The sequence below is a fragment of the Talpa europaea genome (assembly GCF_964194135.1).
Source record: "Talpa europaea genome assembly, chromosome: 14".
NCBI lineage: Eukaryota > Metazoa > Chordata > Mammalia > Eulipotyphla > Talpidae > Talpa > Talpa europaea.
In genome coordinates, this window is record NC_140082.1 from 62868111 (window position 1) to 62886743 (window position 18633).

At 45.4% G+C, this 18633-nt stretch overlaps 1 protein-coding gene across 1 annotated transcript in view; it reads left to right on the forward strand.

Moving 5' to 3' along the window:
* LOC311184201 (kinesin-like protein KIF28P) overlaps window positions 1-18427 on the forward strand; it is a gene marked incomplete at its 3' end in the record, with an annotated part of 55318 nt that extends 36891 nt beyond the window's left edge. The window contains exons 11-23 of the mRNA XM_084254051.1: window positions 441-531; window positions 1605-1659; window positions 3108-3231; window positions 4296-4440; window positions 6374-6492; window positions 8626-8733; window positions 11066-11340; window positions 12090-12224; window positions 12921-13087; window positions 13329-13435; window positions 13763-13910; window positions 14192-14382; window positions 18275-18427. Coding sequence (XP_084110177.1) covers window positions 441-531; window positions 1605-1659; window positions 3108-3231; window positions 4296-4440; window positions 6374-6492; window positions 8626-8733; window positions 11066-11340; window positions 12090-12224; window positions 12921-13087; window positions 13329-13435; window positions 13763-13910; window positions 14192-14382; window positions 18275-18427 — 1818 coding nt within the window. The remainder of the gene's footprint in view (window positions 1-440; window positions 532-1604; window positions 1660-3107; window positions 3232-4295; window positions 4441-6373; window positions 6493-8625; window positions 8734-11065; window positions 11341-12089; window positions 12225-12920; window positions 13088-13328; window positions 13436-13762; window positions 13911-14191; window positions 14383-18274) is intronic.
* Window positions 18428-18633: the final 206 nt, after the last annotated feature.

Consider the following 18633-nt stretch of genomic DNA (forward strand, 5'->3'; position numbering starts at 1 on the left):
AATGAACTAGCCAGCCGGGCTTGGGGACAGTGAGATGCAGGGTTGCAGGTTTAACGGAATGGAGACCCCGGGGGAAGCACCAGAGTAGGGAATCCAGACTGCCGGGTACACCAGGAACATGAAGAAAATGTTAGGGGAGAAGTCCGGAGGGAGGCATAAAGCAAGGGCAGCTGAGAAGGAGGAGCAGCGTCGGAACTGGCAGGGCTTTGGGAAGGTCCTGTCCAGAGGCACGCAGGCCCCTGACAGCTGATCGGCCCCAGATTTTGCTCCTGCCAAGGGCGAAGCCCCTGTCCCGCTCGACTTTCCTGCTCTGGGTTTGCTTCACTAGTCGGTTTGACAAGTGGGACAGATAAATGGTTTTGATGAGAAGTCGTGGGAAAGGAACTTTGCTCTCAAATGTGCTGCTGACTGGGACACGAAACCTCTGGTCTCCCCTCCAGGAGCGGCGGCTGATGAAGGCCTTCCCTCACCTGCTCAACGTTAACGAGGACCCGCAGCTCACCGGGGTTCTCAAGTACATCATCCACGCTGGTACTCACCCTTCCTGCCCACGAACCTGTTTCTTAATTTTTTTTTTAAGATTCATTTATTTACGCATACAAGAAACAGGGTACAGGCCAGAGGTGTGGGGGGGGCGGTGAGAGGATGCACCCGAGTCAGAGTGGGGAACAGAACAGGCAGACTGACTGAAATACACTGCTGAGGGGAGCAGTGGGCGAGACAGCAGAGTCTGCTGAGCCACATGTGGGTCGGCTCCCTGCCGGGGGATCGAGATCGTGCTGCAGAGGCTGCGGACAGCCCCACAGTGCTGTGCTTAACCCCTCGCCATCAGGGAGGCCCCTCTTTTTAATTTATTTTAGGTGGGGTGAAACATACACAGCATGCAATATACCACATTAGCCACTTCTAAGCGTGCAGTGCAGGGACATGAACTACATTCACGTACTGGGCTGCTGTGCCCCGCTGCATCTCCAGCGTTTCTCATCTCCCAAACTGAGCCCTGTACTCACCAGACAGTAACCCCGCGTCTCCTCACCTGGTGCCTGGCACCCACCATCCTACCAGCTCGCTCTAGGGACTTGACTGCTCTGGGCACCTCATGTAAGTGGATCCTACAACAGATGTCTTAGCATCATGTCCTCACGTTCCACACATGTTGCAGCATGTGTCAGAATTTCCTTCACTTTAAAGGCTGATTAATAACCCTGGGCACACCCAACACATGGCTCAGCCGCTGCAGTGGGGCTGGGGGGCTGCTCTGCCATGTCCTCAGGGACAGTCACGGCTCAGAAACAGATTCCCACACCAATTCCTTCATCGTCCAGGCTTCAGGGCACCCCCCTATGGCCAAAACTCAATACTTCCTCCCTCCAGAATTCCCATGAAGAACGGTGGAACTTTAGAAAAGTTAGGACTCGCACACGAAAGGCAGAAAGTAAAACAAGGCAGGCTCGAGCACCGCTAAGACTGACACCTCAGTGGGAAGATCCCTTCCCATCATCCTGTTGAAGAAGAAAGAGCACTTCCCAAACACCAGACCTGTTAGGTCTCTAAGGTCCAATCCTGAAAAGAATTGAAAAGAAATGATCATAATTTTTTTCCAGGCTCAAGCGATGCTGGTCAGGCTTCTTCGAATGCCATCACCCTTCAAGGTTTAGGGTGAGTCTTTGTCCAGTATGAGAGGAGCATGATCACGTAATCAGGGGATATTCTCAAAATTCACCTGGTCACATCAGGCCAGGCTGCTGACCCTGCTGGACAGCCAAGCGCACGCCTTCCTCAGCGGCCCAGGCTGGCACACTCGGAGGGAAGCTTCGGGAAGGGCTTTCCTTCTCTCTCTGAAATCCCTTCTGCAGCGCTCACTTTGCCTCGTTGGCTCTGATCTTGGGACAGGAAGGAAAGTCAGTTGCTAGACTCTGCATAATTCTTCACAAGATGTAGCAGCCTCTGACCGGGAAGTGAAGAGAGTGGCCTCCATCTGGGGGTGGATGCACTCAACTGGAAAGCCAGGCGGGTGCTCCGTGGGCAGGCTGCTTCGTAGCCCCAGAGCTGTCTCCACACCTTGGCGGCCCCTCCTCAGGGTTCTCCCTCCTGCCTCCAGGACCACTGTGTCTTGACTAGCCACAGATTTCCAGCCAATAGGCTTGCCCAGCTCTTACAGAGAGTGGTCTTTAGTATACAAATCCAAACAAATATAAGATTCAGGGCCAGATGTGAGCAATGTCAGACCAGTTAGCCCAGAGTTTCTCCGCTGTTCCCAAGCCTCCCAAGTCAAGGCTCCTGGAGTTGTGGCAGGGGGAGGGGAGGAGGTAGAGCTGACTTAGGGTCTGCTGGTACCCTGCACTGCCAGCTTCCAGGCTCCTGGACCTCTTGCTTCTTTCCCCTCCCCTGCATTTCTGGACCACTTCCTGCGAAGACCCTCACTCCAACACATGGGTCTGTAAATGGCTGAGCTCCAGTTAAATTGAGATTAAAACTAATGCCATGGGAATCCTAGACCTCATGCAAACAAGGGATATGGGTGAACATGTGTTTCAACATCCAGAACATTCCATAACAATCAGAGTCCTGGAACATTCTAGAACAGTTATGGACCTGGCCATTCATGCCATACAGATAATGTATAGGGAACAGTCAGGCTGCTACCTCTCACATCTGGCCCTAAATCTTATCTAAAGTTTCGATTTGTGTACTAAAGACCCAGAAACAGATGCAAACCTCTCTGAAATACATAAAGCTCATTACCAAGTCCCATTCCCAAATGCCTCTTCTGAAATATCTTTTTAAATTTTCTTCATTTCCCTCCCACTCAGTCCCACTGGTCTGTGGGCTTTGAGGTCTTTCACTATGACCCCTGCATCTCCTGGCTCCTTGCAGCTCTCAGCACCTGGTAGGTGCTGGGTCTAGTAATGAAATAATGACTTTATGTCTCCCAATGTCGCATGCAGGGCCACCCCCTCTGAGCCACGCCCCAGCCCTGTGCAAAGGCTTCTTGCCACTTCTCAGCAGCTGCGGGTCTAACTTAATTGGGTGAATGAGAAAAAACAACCTAAACTGTTCACTGAAATGGCAATTTAACTGGTCATGCAGATAAGTTGTCTTTTTAGAATTTCAGATAAACACGCTTCCTTCACAAATTCAGATGGTAAAGTGACAGTCACTCCGCACAGCAAATGCAGGGTTGCCGTTAACGGAGTGCCCATCACCACCACGACGAAGCTGCAGCATTTGGTAAACTTTCCTGCTGGATCTTAGAATTTCCTGTCTGACCTAGGAGAGAGCTAGAGTGAAGGCTGGGCAGGGCTGGGTGCTACCACCCCGTGTCCCCTGCTGCGGTGACGTTCTAATGACAGGGTCACAGCTGTGCAGCCAGGGGAGGTCTGGTATTAATGACCTCATGTGTGTTCTTGGGCAAGTCATTTCCTTTCTTGGGACCTCACTTATAGAAAGGGTGAGCTAGGTGATCCCCAAGATCCCATCCACCTCTACCATTTTATGACATTTCATGTCACAGCACCTTGCAAACACGGACCTCCTGCCACCCCCTCCCTGCCACCTCAGCTGGGACCCAGCACCGCAGGGGCTCCTTCCAGCCTCCCTGCAGTCCTATCCTCTCTCCAGAGTCTTTTTTTTTAAAAAAAAGATTTATTTATTTATGCGTACAAGAACCGGGGTACAGGCCAGAGGTGTGGGGGGTGAGAGGATTTACCAGAGAGAGTGGGGAGCAGAACAGGCAGATCTGCTGAAATACACTGCTGAGGTCCCCAGGGTATTCTAGATAAGCAAACTGACCAGCTCGCTCCCTCCTTCAAGTCCTCAGTGGCCTCCCTTTCAGAACACCACCTCACTGCTCCTCACATTTCCCCTGGTCACACTGATCTCTTAGTTGCTTGAAGCATCCAAGCTTTGTTGGGAAGCAGCCTTCTCTGCCTCTCTAGAGTTTTCCACACTTGAAGTTTCACCTCAAGAGTGCACCTCTGCGGGAGACTTCTCTAGTCCCTGCGTCACCCAGGCCCCCTGTCCTCTGCAGAGGCAGCACCTTTGTCCTGCCGGTGTCTCTCCAAGCGATGGTTGCCTCCTTAATCCACCTCCTGGAGGAGAGGATTGGGTCTCTGGTCCCCACTGCTCCCTAGTGTCCGGAGGAGTCAGTGCTCCTGTTGACCGCAGGGAGAAATAAGTGAAAGCAGGTGCACAGAAGCAAGACCCAGCCCGTCCTCACGCATGGCTCTTTCCGAGCACTCGTGCTCGGGGGAGTCCTATGAGGGGCGCATCCTGAGTCCACCGTCTGCTCCTAGGACCGCATCATCTTGGGGCCCAGCAGTGCCTACCTCTACGTTGGGTTTCCTTCAGAACGCGGCAGCGAGGACTTGAGCAGGTTCGACTACGACTTCTTCCAGCAGGAGAGGGCGGCCGCAGAGGGCATGAGTGTGGACAAGCTCGGTAAGCAGCTCCAGGCTCCCGACTCGGCTGTCCTCGTGTGCAGACGTGAAAGCAACTGCTTTCCCTGGGTGCTCTCCTGTTGTCTTAAAAATGATCTTTTATTGTGTCAAAGCACGTCCAGGAAGTTGAAATGTGATCTCTAAATACAGAGTGACACGTGCCAAACAGTTTGATTCACTAGGCTGTTTCCCCCAGTCACGGTAAAGATGGCCTCGGGCCTAGAGGATACTGGCCGGTCGCCCACGGAGGCAAGAAATGGGATTATTGCTGCGTCCGGAAAAGCGAGTGAGTGGCCAGTGATTGACCAGGCAAAGACCACTGTAAAGTCCTAATCTTTTACAAATTGACAGAGCTGGGAGTGCAGGCCTGGTTAACAGTAAGTAGACAATGGTCATTCTCTCAGGAAATTCTAGACTCCTTCCTTTCACGGCTGGGCCATGGCAGTAAAAAACAGTTATCCTTGCACTTTTTTTTTTTAAGATTTTATTTATTTTTATATAGAAGAACTGGGGTGTAGGGCAGAAGTGCAGGGGGTGAGAGGATTTACCAGAGACAGAGCAGGGAGCAAAACAGGCAGATTGACCAAAATACGTGGCTGAAGGGAGCAGCGGACGAGTCAGGAGAGGTCTGCTGCGCCATGTGGGTCACCTCCCTGGCCAGGGATCGAACTGGTGCTGCAGTGGCTTCGGATAGCTTTACAGTGCTGAGACCTAACCCCTGCACCACCAGGGAGGCCCCTATCCTTCCATCTTGTTTCTATGTTTTGGATGATTTCTTTCTTTTTTTTTTTTTTTTTTTAAAGATTTATTTATTTATTTATACAAGCACTGGGTACAGTCAGAAGCGCGGGAGGGTGAGAAAATTCACCAGAGCCAGAGCAGGGAACAGAACAGGCAGACTGACAAAACACACTGCTGAGAGGAGCAGTGGGCGCAGCAAGAGAGGTCTGCACGCCATGTGGGACCCTCGCTGGGCAGCCGGGGATTGAACCCAGCGCTCAACCGCTGCGCCACCGGGGAGGCCCAGAAGTCCTATCTTTTAAATGAATAAACATTTTGCAGGGAGAGATGGTGGCATGTTGGTATCTACCTGTGACATGTTGATATCTATATGTCACATTTTTAGCCACTCATTTATCATCCCTTGATCGTTCTTACTTGGATTAATTATTATGATAATTCTTGTCAAATGGTGAATTTCTAGCTCCGTCGTTTCTGCTACATTTATTTGAAGAAATTCTATTATAAGAAGTTTTATTCTATTCATCATTCATTGAATTACTCATCAAATAACTACATTTTAAAGTCGTAAGCATGTAATTAAAAGAAAAAAGCTAAGTAGGTGGAGAAAAAACACACTTCCTGACTTTTACTTCAGTAGTTGATCATCTCAACCCACAAATCTTTCTTTTCTGTTTTTAAATTTTTTTATTTTTTTAAACAATATTTGCTTCCCCCAACCCCTTCAGGTTGAGTCCCCATAGAATTTCCTTCCCCAAGACACCCACGCACCATCACCTCAGTCCCCTGTGCTCCTCCCTCCCTCCGTCTCTCTAATCCCTCTCCCTCCTCCTCCCCTGCAGGATGTCTCTCATTTATAATCGTCTGTTTTTGTTTTGTTGTGTTTTGTACTGTTGTTATTTTTTTTTATGCTGATGTCTTATTTGGTTACCCTATATTTCTGTTGTAAGTGAAACCATCTGATATTTTTCTTTTTCCTTCTGGCTTATTTCACTGAGCATAATTCCTTCTAGCTCCATCCATGTTGCTGCAAATGACATGAATTTATCTTTTTTGATTGCTGAATAGCATTCCATTGTGTATCTATACCACATCTTCTTGATCCAGTCATCTATTTTTGGGCATTTGGTCAACCCACAAATCTTGGTAACACCCCAGTGCAAGTGACTGACTTGAGTCTGATTTTTCCCCAGGTGCTGTGAGCAAAGGCGATGGGAAAGCAGACCCCAGTGTCTTGGCTGCATTCCAGGACTACATCAAACTGATGCCGCTGGTTGCAGAAGCAAATCAAATGAGTGAGGAGCTAAAGAAGGTAAAAGCTGAAAAATGGTATGATGCCAGGTCTGGAAAGAACCTTGTGATGAACAAGCTGAGAATCAGTTGTGACAGACCTTGTCTGACACCCAACCTTCCCAGTTCCAGCCATTTTGGGTCCACTGTGGTCACTAAGACCCCCCCCCACTCCCTAAGACTCCAGACCATCACTTGCTCTCCATAATCACCCATCCCAGACAACTCTCCAAAGGGGCCTCTTTGGGTCAGTCCTGGGCTGGGTTTGGCTCCCTGGGGGCAGAGGGTCACAAAAATCTGGAACCTTGTAAGAGACTTGGTCACTTTAGTAAGAACTATACATGTAATTTCTGGGATATTGATAAATAAAATGCTGATGCTTTATCATTTCCTTTGGGGGAGTTCCAAGGAGCAAGAATTGGACCATCTTTTTTCTTAAAAAAAATATATAATTTTTTCATTGGTTTACAACATGATATGATTTAGGGGTGTAGGTTCACACCTCTTCAGATGTATGTTACTGTCATAGGAACCTGGGTCTAGCTACTTACTGCTCATAAGCCAAAACTCGGGACACCCGGGGAGCCAGTGAACCCTTGTCTCTATAGCCATCTCCCTAACTGGGGAGAAGCAAGGCCTTATATGGGGTAGTAATAAGTAAAGGGAAAGGCGAACGTGTCTGTATTGGCAGGATTTCAGGAAAATAGTTGAGGGTCTCCAGGGACTATATTCAGGCCCCTTTTCTTCCAAGTTTGGTCTTGACCAGATCTGCCACGGTGCTGGTGGGTGTGCTTTGCACTGTGGTCGTGAGGTTTGGCTTAACCCTGGTCTTACTTCTACCTCCATCTTGGTCTCAGCCAGTCTTGCCTGTTTTTCTCTGGTTTTGTCTGCAAAATGATAAACAGCTGCAGAGCAAGAATGAGCAAGGCAAGGATGAGAAACACATGATTATTAGGCCAGTAACAATCCCCTCCTCTGTATCTGCTCCTCATTCTTGAGGGGTGATGGACAAAGGTTTGTCTTTTGTAACTGCTTCCTGCTTAAAGGGGGCAGGAGTTTGGGGTGCCCATAGAAGAGCAGAATCTTCCCCTAGCTAACTTCAGCTATAACTGGTTGTTGTAGGGTTATATTCCAATTATTTATACCCTCGAGTTACAATTATTCGTAAGTTTTAATGTCTCCAGCCTTTTGGAGACTAAGGGGTCTAATTCAGGAGACAAGGTCCAAAGGCCAATAGCATTAAGCTTATTGTAGAAACCACGGCCCAGCCATTCAAACCAATTAGAAAAGACTTTCTTTATAATAGGAATTCAAGGCCAGGATTCAGTGTTTTTTCAGGGTGTCCTGTCCCTCCTCCTCTTCTGGGTAGCCCCTTCTTTTTCTGCATTTTCAGTTCCCAGCAGGCATGAGAACACAGCTCAATGCGGTCTTCATTTGCTCAGGATGTCAGATAAACTGCATCTGTAAGTACAAACCTTAAAGAGGAAATTCAGACCATTTCTTTTTCTTTTGTGTTCTTTAAGGTCTGAAAGAAAGTTAACTATTTAGTCTCTGATCCATTACCATGGCACACACACCGCTAAAGCACCAATAATCTTCCACCGTAGTCCATCGGGCTCTCTCTCCCCTGTGCTCCTCACCCCTGCGACACCCCTTTGGTAGCCTCAATTCTACAGTCAGGCTTCTAGGGTTTATTTTTGTTTAGCTATGTCTGTTACTTTGTTTTGTTTATTATATGCCACATATGACTAAAATTTTCTGGTATTTTTCTTTCTCCTTCTCACTTTTAGCATAATCACTTCTAGCTCCATTCATGTTGTCACAAATGGCAAGAGTTCATCTTTTTTATAGCCGAGTAGTATTCCATTATGTATATATGACACATCACTTAATCCACTCATTTGTCCTTAAGCACTTAGTTTGTTTTCATGGGTTGACTATTGGAAATAGTGCTGCAATCAACAAGGGCATGCAGATGTCCCGTCAAATTAGTTTTAGTGTTTCTGATCTTATAGTAGAAACCTCGGAGTGGAATTGCTGGATTGTATGTTCCATCTTCTTTTAGAAAGCGTTTGGAGAGAATGAAAATGAAAATGCCAAAATGGTAGAAACTGATAAATGGAGGATTATTTAGTGATAAATGTTTCTCTTCCAGGGACTTAAAATGGAATTGAAAGTGAAGAATTTAGCATCATCAGATTCCAGGGGCTATGACCTACAAAAAGAGGTCATGGTGAAGGTGACCAACCAAATGACTCACGAGGTGAGGCTCTCTCTGAGTGGGCATGAGCCTCTCCAAGGGGTCCTCAGTTTTCTTGAGTACACAGGTTAATTGTCCCGTGGAAACCCAGCAAAGGGGTGCGATGTTCCAAGTGTGAGCTGGGATTCTGGGCACAGACTTTATGTAGAGGAGGATGTTCCCCATGGACCCCTTCCTGGGCCTCCCCCACCCAGTTCTCAGCTCCTGCCTAACCACCTGCATCGAGCACTTTCAGTTTCCTCTTAACATGACTCAGAGGTTTTAGTACCGGAAGGGACCCTGAAAGTGTATCCAAGTGGCAATGGTGTCCTTGTGCACGTGCATGCCAGCGAGATCTGCCACTCTGCACAATAAGAAAATCCACACTTGCATTAAGATTCCTACAAAGGCCTTTTTGCGAGCTACACTGGCTGATGCACTCCCATGTTTGACATGACTCCCTATCAGGAAGGTCCTGCTTGGGAACTTAAGACACCTTTCCTTTGAGAGAAAAGAGTAGGCTTATATTTTGATGTCCCAAATGCATATTGTTCCTTTGGAGCAGCCCCAGACTTCCACACCAGCCAAGTGCTCGCTCCTTAGCCCCTCCTCAGGGGATGTTCCTTAATTCCCTTGTTACCCTGGGAGGGCTGCTCCCTCCCAAATCTCTGTTTCTGTCTCTCTGTCTCCCTCTGTCTCTCTCTGTCTCTGTCTCTGTCTCTCTCTCTCTCTCTCTCTCTCTCTCTCTCTCTCTCACACACACACACACACACACACACACACACACACTCGCTGCCTCCCCACAACCCCTTTACCACTGAGACCTGGGTACACTTCAGCAGTCCTTGCCCAAAGCTGTCACTCAGATGAAAGCATTCCAGCCAGGGAATTGATCCTGCGCCCCGCCTGTCCCACACAGCCTCCTCCTGACCTGCAAGGGTGGCAGCACATTTACTTACAGGGGCCTGTGGCCTATGATAAGTAATGAGACCGAGGACTGGTTTCATGATCTTGATTCCCACTATCTTAGTTCCCTCGCCTGGGGGCCTTATAAAAAGTGAAAAAACTCACTAGGATTCCTCTTGGACTCTGCAGCCCATTCTTGTGTCCCATTTGGTTCTTAGTCTTTGACTCTTCTAGGAGAGGAATGATGTGCTCCTTACTTGAGGCAAATAAACAAGAATAAAATCTTTTGGGCCTCCCTGCTGGCGCAAGGGGTGAAGCACCACACTATGAGGTTACCCGCAGCCTCTGCAGCACGAGTTCGATCCCCAGCCAGGAGCAACCCACATGCCGCAGCAGACGTCTCCTGTGTTGCCTGCTGCTCCCCTCAGCAGTGTATTTCAGTCAGTCTGCCTGTTCTGCTCCCTACTCCATCTCTGGTGAATCCTCTCACACCCCGCATCTCTGGCCTGTACCCCAGCTCTTGATGCATAAATAAATAAATCTTAAAAAAAAAAAGAATGAAATCTTTTTAGCGTCTGGAGGATTTCCTTTTTATGAAGATTCACTAACATTCAGAAAACAAATGATTTGCCTGTTTGTTTTGTTTTGTTTTGTTTTTCCCCAAGTTGCTCAGAGGAGTTGCTGGTTTTCCATGGTGATCACTTCTGACGTGGTGTCAATGGTCAGGACACTTTCCATGTAACTTGAATCCCCTGTGCTCTGGCTTCTCCCAGCAGCCAGTGCTGATAAAGAGACCCTGCCCCTCCCTGTCCTGGAGTTTCTGCTCACAGGGTGTGTGCGCCCGTTTATTGTCACAGCTCTGTAGGGGAAGGGTCTGAGGTGGACCTCACTGGGCTAATGGCAAGGCGTTGGGAGGCTTGCTTGGCTTTCTGGGTTGGGGGGAGTTGGGGCAGATTCTGTTTGCTTGATTTCTCACCTTTTGAGGCCTCCAATATTCTGTTACTTGTGGCCATCTTTTTTGTGCCCACCTGGATAAACCAAGTTAACCTACTTATTGTCATATCAGCCGATCGGCAAACTTAGTTCCCTTTCGCCCCAGGTCCCGGAGACTAGGACGTGGACATCTTTGAGGGTCATTCTTCTTGCACCTCAGTCCCAAACCTTCATTTCTCCTGGGAGGGTGTGATTTCTGTCTCCTCCACTACCTCCTCTGAGTCACTTCCTGGTCTCCGGCAAGTGAAGAATGCTGAAGTAATAGCTCCAGGAATGAGTATGGGGCTCTTGAAGGACCGCACATAGCCGAGTTTGATATGTTACGTGGCCTTAGGGTCCCAAGACCCACCTTATCAGAGCAGCGTGCTGGCGGGGGGGGGGGGGAACATTAAAAGGAATTGTTAGGGCAACAACATGGATGAAATCAAGTATTAGTGACCTGCCTTTGTGTTTCCAGGTGTGGATCTGGTCAAAGGCCAAGTTTATCAACAGGAGATTCCTAATGGAGGAAGTCTACCAGCGTTTTCTAGATGGAGAAGACAGCGGTGTGGCGCAGCAGGATGACCCTTTCTGGGATCCCATTGAGGCCATCCCCTTGGGCTCGGCTCACATCTGGCTTCAGGCGCTTGCTTACTGCATGAAGCTAGAAGAACAAGTGGAGTTTCTGAACTGCGATGGACTGGATGAGGCAGTGCTGTGTATCCACATAGTGCCCTGCTCCCCGACAGGACAGTGGGTGTCTCCTTATCTCTCTGCCTAGTTCTGGGTCAGTCACACATAGCAAACTCCTGGAGGAGGTGGTCTACTTGGGACTCTAAAGATGTCATTCATGGTGCTAATAAACGAGCTCATTCATTCATGATTTGGCCACGTCAAATCTGATCTTTGCCTTGGCAGCCAAATCTGCTGACCTGGAATATTAAAAATCTCAAGTCCAGCTGAGCACTGCTCTGGGAACCAAGGGAATGAGGCAGGAGTAGAAGGATCCTTGAACAAGAGCTAGGAGACCTGGGATGGTTCCCAAAAATCTACCCTCAGAATAGAGAAGCAGGTGTTTTGTGGCACCTTCCACCCACCCTCCCTGGCACCTGCCACGTGCAGTTCTATTCCCTGCTGCAGGCCCATTCCTGCTGAAGAGGCCCAAGGGCCAGAAGCAGAAAGCTGATTTCTGAGCTCCCTCTTTCTCTGTCCTCTATACAGGCTCTGATAGTTTCTTTGCCCTTAGTCTCAAGGTAGGAATTGAGGTGTCTTTGTTTGCTTCTCTAGTTCAATCTGTGCTGCCTGCTGACCTTTGTGGCAATACAGGATCTGTTAAGTATCTCATGAATGAATGAGTTCCATGGTTGGCAACATTATCTAGCCTTCCTTCAGTGAAATTGGTCATCTCTTAAGAAGTCTGTACAATTCCCTATGACTTCACAACCCTGACTTGCTTAGACCCAGTGTAGCCTGTGATTGGTATTCACCTCTTCTGTTTATAGGGCATGTGGCGAGGAAGATGTGGTTATTGACCCCTTGGACCTGCTGGGCAAGAGGATGGATTTCCAGATTCACATTGTGCAGTGCCTTGGCACCAAGTGGCTAAAGGAAGATGCAGTTCGGGGTGTTCAGATGGGGTACAGATCACCCTGCACTGCTGCTGTGCACAAACCACCCACCTTATGGGCCTAGTGGGAGGCTGGTCTCCTCGCAAATATTACAAAGGGATTCCTTTCTTTAGTTTCACCCAAAAATGATTTATCCCCCATCTGTTTAATAGGGAGGAAACACATGTTCCTCCAGGTGGCTGGGCTGTGAGCAATGAGTAGTGATCCTTCTAAGTAATTGAAGCAGTACAGTCAGAAATTTTAATTATCACAAATAATTTCCAGAAAATTGTATCATTTACATAGAATTTTTTAAGTCTATGCCATATTATATTACAATATGGCAGAAGCACTAGTTATGCCTAAACTTACTAGGCTTAACGAACGCTAAAAATAAAACAATTAAGAAAGAGAGGTGTTGAGGAAGAACAAAAACCAAATAACCATTTCGGAAGGAGAATGAACAATTTTAGATTATCTGTGTAGAAAGTATCAAAGTTCTTTTCCTTTTTTCACAGACATTTAATATTACCCACGTAGTGATGATGTCCATAGTGAATTGCTGACACATTGGAGGTGGTAATCAGGAGAATCAATTACATATCATTTTTTATGCCTAAACTACAGCTAACCAATGTAGGCCATATTTATTTCACTTATCTGATTCTTTTCTTCGCAAATGTGTCCTTTCTGCTTTTAAATGATGTTTTATTTATCTTTTCTCAGATACAGAATTTATGATCTTCCAAACAATTTATATACCAAACCTGTATGGAAAATGGTGAACCCCCAAATCGAAGAGACTGTCCAATTTACAGCCTTAAATGTATCTCAGGATTTTCTGAATTATTTACAGACAAATGCTCTTATTGTTGATTTGTGGGGCCTCCAAGGTACTCTGTTTACTTCCTCTTTTGCATGAATTCTTCATCAGATGTCATGTCAGTTTACCTAGGGCTGCAGAGTGGGGAGGAGCTCAAGGACTTAACAGCAATGGCCAAGAGCCATCTTCCCCCTGGATCCCTTCCCCTGGGTCCTAGCCCACATGTGGTTTCAATCTCCTTACACAACACTGGGCTGGACAACAGAGGTTTCTTTCTCTGATGGTGTCTTCCCTTCTCCCCTACACTACAGAAGGCTGTGTTGAGCTGAGCTGCTCTCAGGCTGACTTCATGGTAACGGGTGAAGGCCACATCATGGTGGACACCAAGAAAATTTCCACTGTGATGGATGCAGGCCAGGTGTGTACATTTATGTGATATTAAATAATATGCATGATAACTGTTTCAGGATCATCAATGTACCTTCCCCTGAACAAACTTTTTCTTACTTTACTCCTGTGTCTCTTGAGGGGTTTAAACCTTGCTCACCACATTCCTGTAAGTAACCAAGATCCTGGGAGAAAAAGCAATTTTAATATCTAATACATATAGGTATTTTATTTAACTGCATTTCCTGAGCTTGGCCATTACATTGCCATCTAGTTTTCATGTGGTAATAAAGTTGCCAGTCTCTCAAAGGATATGCAAATAATGCAGCAAAAGGATAAACTGACATGCTTTTTGTAGATGACATCAAACCAGGTATCAGAACTCAATCTGAAGCTGTTCAAGTTAGAACAGGAAACAGAACTGCTTCGAAACATTAACAGAGCCCTCAGAGAGGAAAATGTACTTCTCAAAGAATCACTTGGGAAAACTGGTTCTAGTCAACAAGGTGAGAGGCTACTCGTCTTGGTTGTGTAACTTTTCTCTAAACCTACATTTTGGATGTGTATTTGTCTAAGAAATGACCTTTTTAATGAATTAACTCATATTTTGTTTCATTAAAAAGAGGCATTGCTTTTTTTTATCTCTTCCCCCTTACAAGATTTCTTTGGATGGATCCAAACTGGTGCCTGGTAAATACTGATTTAGTGGAATGCCATCAAGATAACTAAAATATTCAGACACCCGGATAAATCGATGAATAAGTGTTATCTTTTCTTTTTACCTCAGTACACAAGCCTTCCAGTATCCTGAAGATAACTGGAATGACAGCCCAACTGCCAGCAGCCAAAGAGATGAATCAAATGTACACTCAGCAAGTCAGCTGTGACAGAGAATTTGCCAAAGCTCTTAAAGTGTTCTACCAAAGCATGAGTATGGCGAGAGGACAGTTCCTCAGATTGAGGAATTATAAACCTCCCGTAAGTAACCAGGATCCTGGGAGAAAAAGGAATTTTATTTTCTAATACATATAGGTATTTTATTTAACTGCATTTCCTGAGCTTGGCCATGTGTGTGCTTAAGCAGAAGAGCCTGTAACAGTGTGAGTGTAGAGCTCTCTCAGGCCACCGTCCAGCTTTGTTCTTGCTTTTATATCTTAATGTCCATCTGGCTGGTTCTAGGTCGCCATGGTCATTGCAGGGTTGATATGCATCCACCTGATGACAGACAGAATGTACAGTATTGACACTGTACTTTAGGATCTAGCCAGTGCAGCAAGGGAAGAAAAGCAAGATATAAAGATTGGGAGGGAAAAATAAAAGCAATAATAACCTACATTTATATAATACTTACTAATACCTTACATATACTGTCCAATTCTCACACAACCTAAGGATGTAGGTACTGTTATTAGCCATCTGTAGTTGACAGCAGATGAGAGACACAGTATCTTGTATAAGGATCCACAACTAGTAAATGGCAGGACCAAGAGCCAAACCCAGCCACAGTCTACATACTCCCCTACTACACTACACTGCCTCTGCTATTATTCTCAGATGACATGTTTATGTAAACAGACAGTCCAAAATAATTTCTAAAATTAATAGAATTATAAAGTTGCTGGACACAAAATTGCTATTTAAAAATGAACTGCATTTGACTATAATAGCAACAAACAGGAAAAAAATTAGGAGAAAATTTTTATAATTGCATCAAATACATTAAGTTTTTAAAGTCTATAGCTAACATGAAACTGTGGACGTCTCTGAAGAAACATTTAAAATGTGTTAGACAGCTGTTAGGGAAGACCTAAGTAAGTGGAGAAACATGTCCTGTCTCCATGGCATGGAAGATTTGCTATTTTAAATCTGTCAAGTCTTCCTGCCATTCAGCGTCATCCCAATTAAGCGTAATGGAATCTGACAAGATGATTCTATAATTTAGATAGAATTACAAAAGCAAAAATGGCAAAGACAGGACTAGGAGCCCCCAAACAGTGTATTAACCCTGTTACCAAGGTTTATTTTAATGCTTTTATAACAGACCATATTAAGGTACTGACCCCAAATTACATAATAATCAGAGGAAAAGAAGATTCACTCGGGGTTAAAGAATTGACAAATGACTGAAGTGAGACTGCCGATTACCGTGGCAAGGATGGATTTTTAAATAAACTGTGCTAGGAGAACTAAGAATATATGTGAGAAAGAATGAATTTGGAGTCTTATCTAAAACTATTTCCCCCCAAATCCTGATGCTTTTAGCAGAAACTGTAGGAGAATGTCTAAGAAAAAGATTTCTTAAACATGACATGAAAAACACCTGTCTTTCAAGAAAAAGATTGATAGATTCACCTATATTACAATTTTAAACTTTGGTCCAGATGCTAACATGAAGTCAAAGGGATGGGAAAAGTTATTTGTGAAATATTTAACATATAATGAATATCTGAAATTAAAAACTACTTTAAAAACCAGTAAGAAAAATATAGATAACCCAATAGAAAAAAATGGTCAAAGGTTTGGAAATCAAAAAGTCCAATAAATATGTGAAAAAGTGCTCAGAAGTTCAGAAAATAGTAATTGAAATGACAATAAATTACGAACCCACCATACTGGCAAAACCTTTAAAGTCTGAAAATACCAAGTTTTGGTGTAGATATGAAGCATTAGAAATGCTTATGCAGTGGGCCTCCCCTGGTGGCACAGCGGTTGAACACTGGGCTGTGAAGCTGCCCACAGCCTCTGCAGCACCAATTCGATCCCCGGCCCCCAGAGAGGTTCCCACATGGCACGACAGACCTCCCGCCCGCTGATCCCCTCAGCAGTGTCCTCCATCTGACTGCCTGCTCTGCTCCCCGCTCTGCCTCTGGTGAATTCTCTCACCCTCCCGCGCTTCTGACTGTACCGAGTGCTTGTATAAATAAATACATCTTTAAAAAAAAATGCTTATGCAGTGCTGGAGTATAAATTAGTACTACTTTATTTTTTTATAATAAATTTTATTTTTATATTCCTCATACAATTGCAACTCCCAGTACTACTTTAAAAAACGTTCGCCATTAACCTAAAAAAGTTAAACATGCATCTACCCCAGAAGACCTGAATTCAACTCCTTCACCAGTAAAATGCTTCTGCAGAGAATTGACCCTAATGCCCTGAAGCAGAGATTTCCCACCAGCAGTTTCATTAGCATCAGAGATCTTGCTAAAAATGCCTCTTACAGGGTAGCAGCCCAGAATTACGGAATTGGAATCTTTGGGTGAGGCCCGGAATCAGTGCTTTTAATAAGCCCTCCGGATGACTCTGCCTTCAACTGAAGTCTGAGAACTATCACACTAAAGTACCCAATTATGTAATGAATTAATGATTCTTTTCTGTACATCTAGAATGGTACTAGTTATACACCATTCTTGAGAGAATTGAGAAAAGTCAAATCATTTTCTGTCCTGTGGTTCAGATGGGATAGCTGAAAATTCTGCAAAAACACTTGCATATGTGTACTGATTGGTCTTAACATTAACATCATCTTCCAAAGAGTCCCAAACTGTACATAGTATCCTTGTGCACACCCACAGGAGGCGGGTAAAGCCTAGCACCTTCTATACTGTGGAACACTATATTGCTGTCTAGAAAATGAACAGCTACATGAACAGGATGATTCTTGTCACCAAGAGTAGTGATGAAAACCTTCAAGTCAGAAAAGACATCTCCTGGGCCTCCCTCGTGGCGCAGGTGGTTAAGCGCCACACTGTTAGGCTGTCCGCAATCTCTGCAGTGCCGGTTTGATCCCGGCCTGGCCGGCCGGCGAGAACCCCACATAACAAAACAGACCTCTCCCTCCTGTCTCACCCACTGCTCCCCTAGCAGTGTATTTCAGTCAGTCTGCCTGTTCTGTTCCCCGCTCTGTCTTTGGTGAATCCTCTTACCCTCCCATGCATCTGGCCTGTTCCCCGGTTCTTGTATAAATGAATAAATCTTTAAAAAAAAAAAAAAGACACCTCCCATGTGATTCCATAAACAGTGAACAGGCTGCATTGCATAGGGCTAGTTCTAGATGTCAGGGTAGTGGTGCTTTTAGGAATGGGGAGGGGACAGCAGGAAGAGCTTAGAGGCAGAGTCTTTTTCGAGCGGGTGTGTTCACCTTAACTGTACCTATGTGTCCATTCTGGGGCCTCTTTTGTATATGCATCTCACAATAGAAAAAGGAAGAAAGAACTAGTTAGATATAAACAAAGTTAAAATAAGTCGTAACCTAGGAGGATCTATTTGTATTATTTGTCATCAAAGATCAGTGTTCAGAATATATCAATAACTACTCTTAAAAAAATCAGACATGTTGGAAAACACATTGGAAAAAATGGGCAAAATACCTGATCAGGCACTTTGGGAAACAGGAACTAAAAGGATATGGCGAGACCTACACTCTGCTCTTGGCCAGGCCCCCTCAGTGAGCGACTGCCATTGTCACCAGCGCTGGTCACAGGCATCGCGCAGCCCTTCTCTGGGATCCCTGCTCTTGCGCGGCAGGGGATGTATTGGCAACACCCAACCGATGGGAGAATCCCCACCCCCCCATGGCTATTTTTTTTTTTTAACCTCAAAACTTATATAGTATTGAAAGAATATATACCATTAGAATATACACCACTCTAACCTTTAATTTTAGATTAGCTCATCAATTTTCCCTATTGGCATTAACTAAAAGGTCTTTTGGGTGGCCTTCCTAAAACTCACCGCTTCTGTTAGCAACTTTCAAATGCAGCTTTCTAACGCAAAGGGAGAACACAGTGGGGCCCCCACCCTTGTACACACAGTATTTTTACTCTGATTATGTGTCTACTCACATTTTTTTCCTTCCCTTTATTTTTAGGAAGATGATCAAATGCTTCGACCATTTGTACACCAACAGTCACAAATGTTAAGGGACTTTGGGGATCTATTAGATTCCAGCTTGTGGAAACTGAAAAATGATGTTGCTCTTATAGTGAAAAAGAAGAGAGAATACTTACAGCATATCCAATAATGAGGATACACCAACTGAAAACTTTCGAACTTTGGGTGCTGATGATTATTTTTGCATCCAATGAACTTAACTTTGCTATCAGATGAGCTGTAGACTCTACATATTCAACCCATTTCCCATTTAACCTATTTCTTCTGCTTTTAAGCAAAACCCACCTTCGATTTACGATTAATAAAAGTGAATCTCTCCCCAGCGTGAAGAGGGGA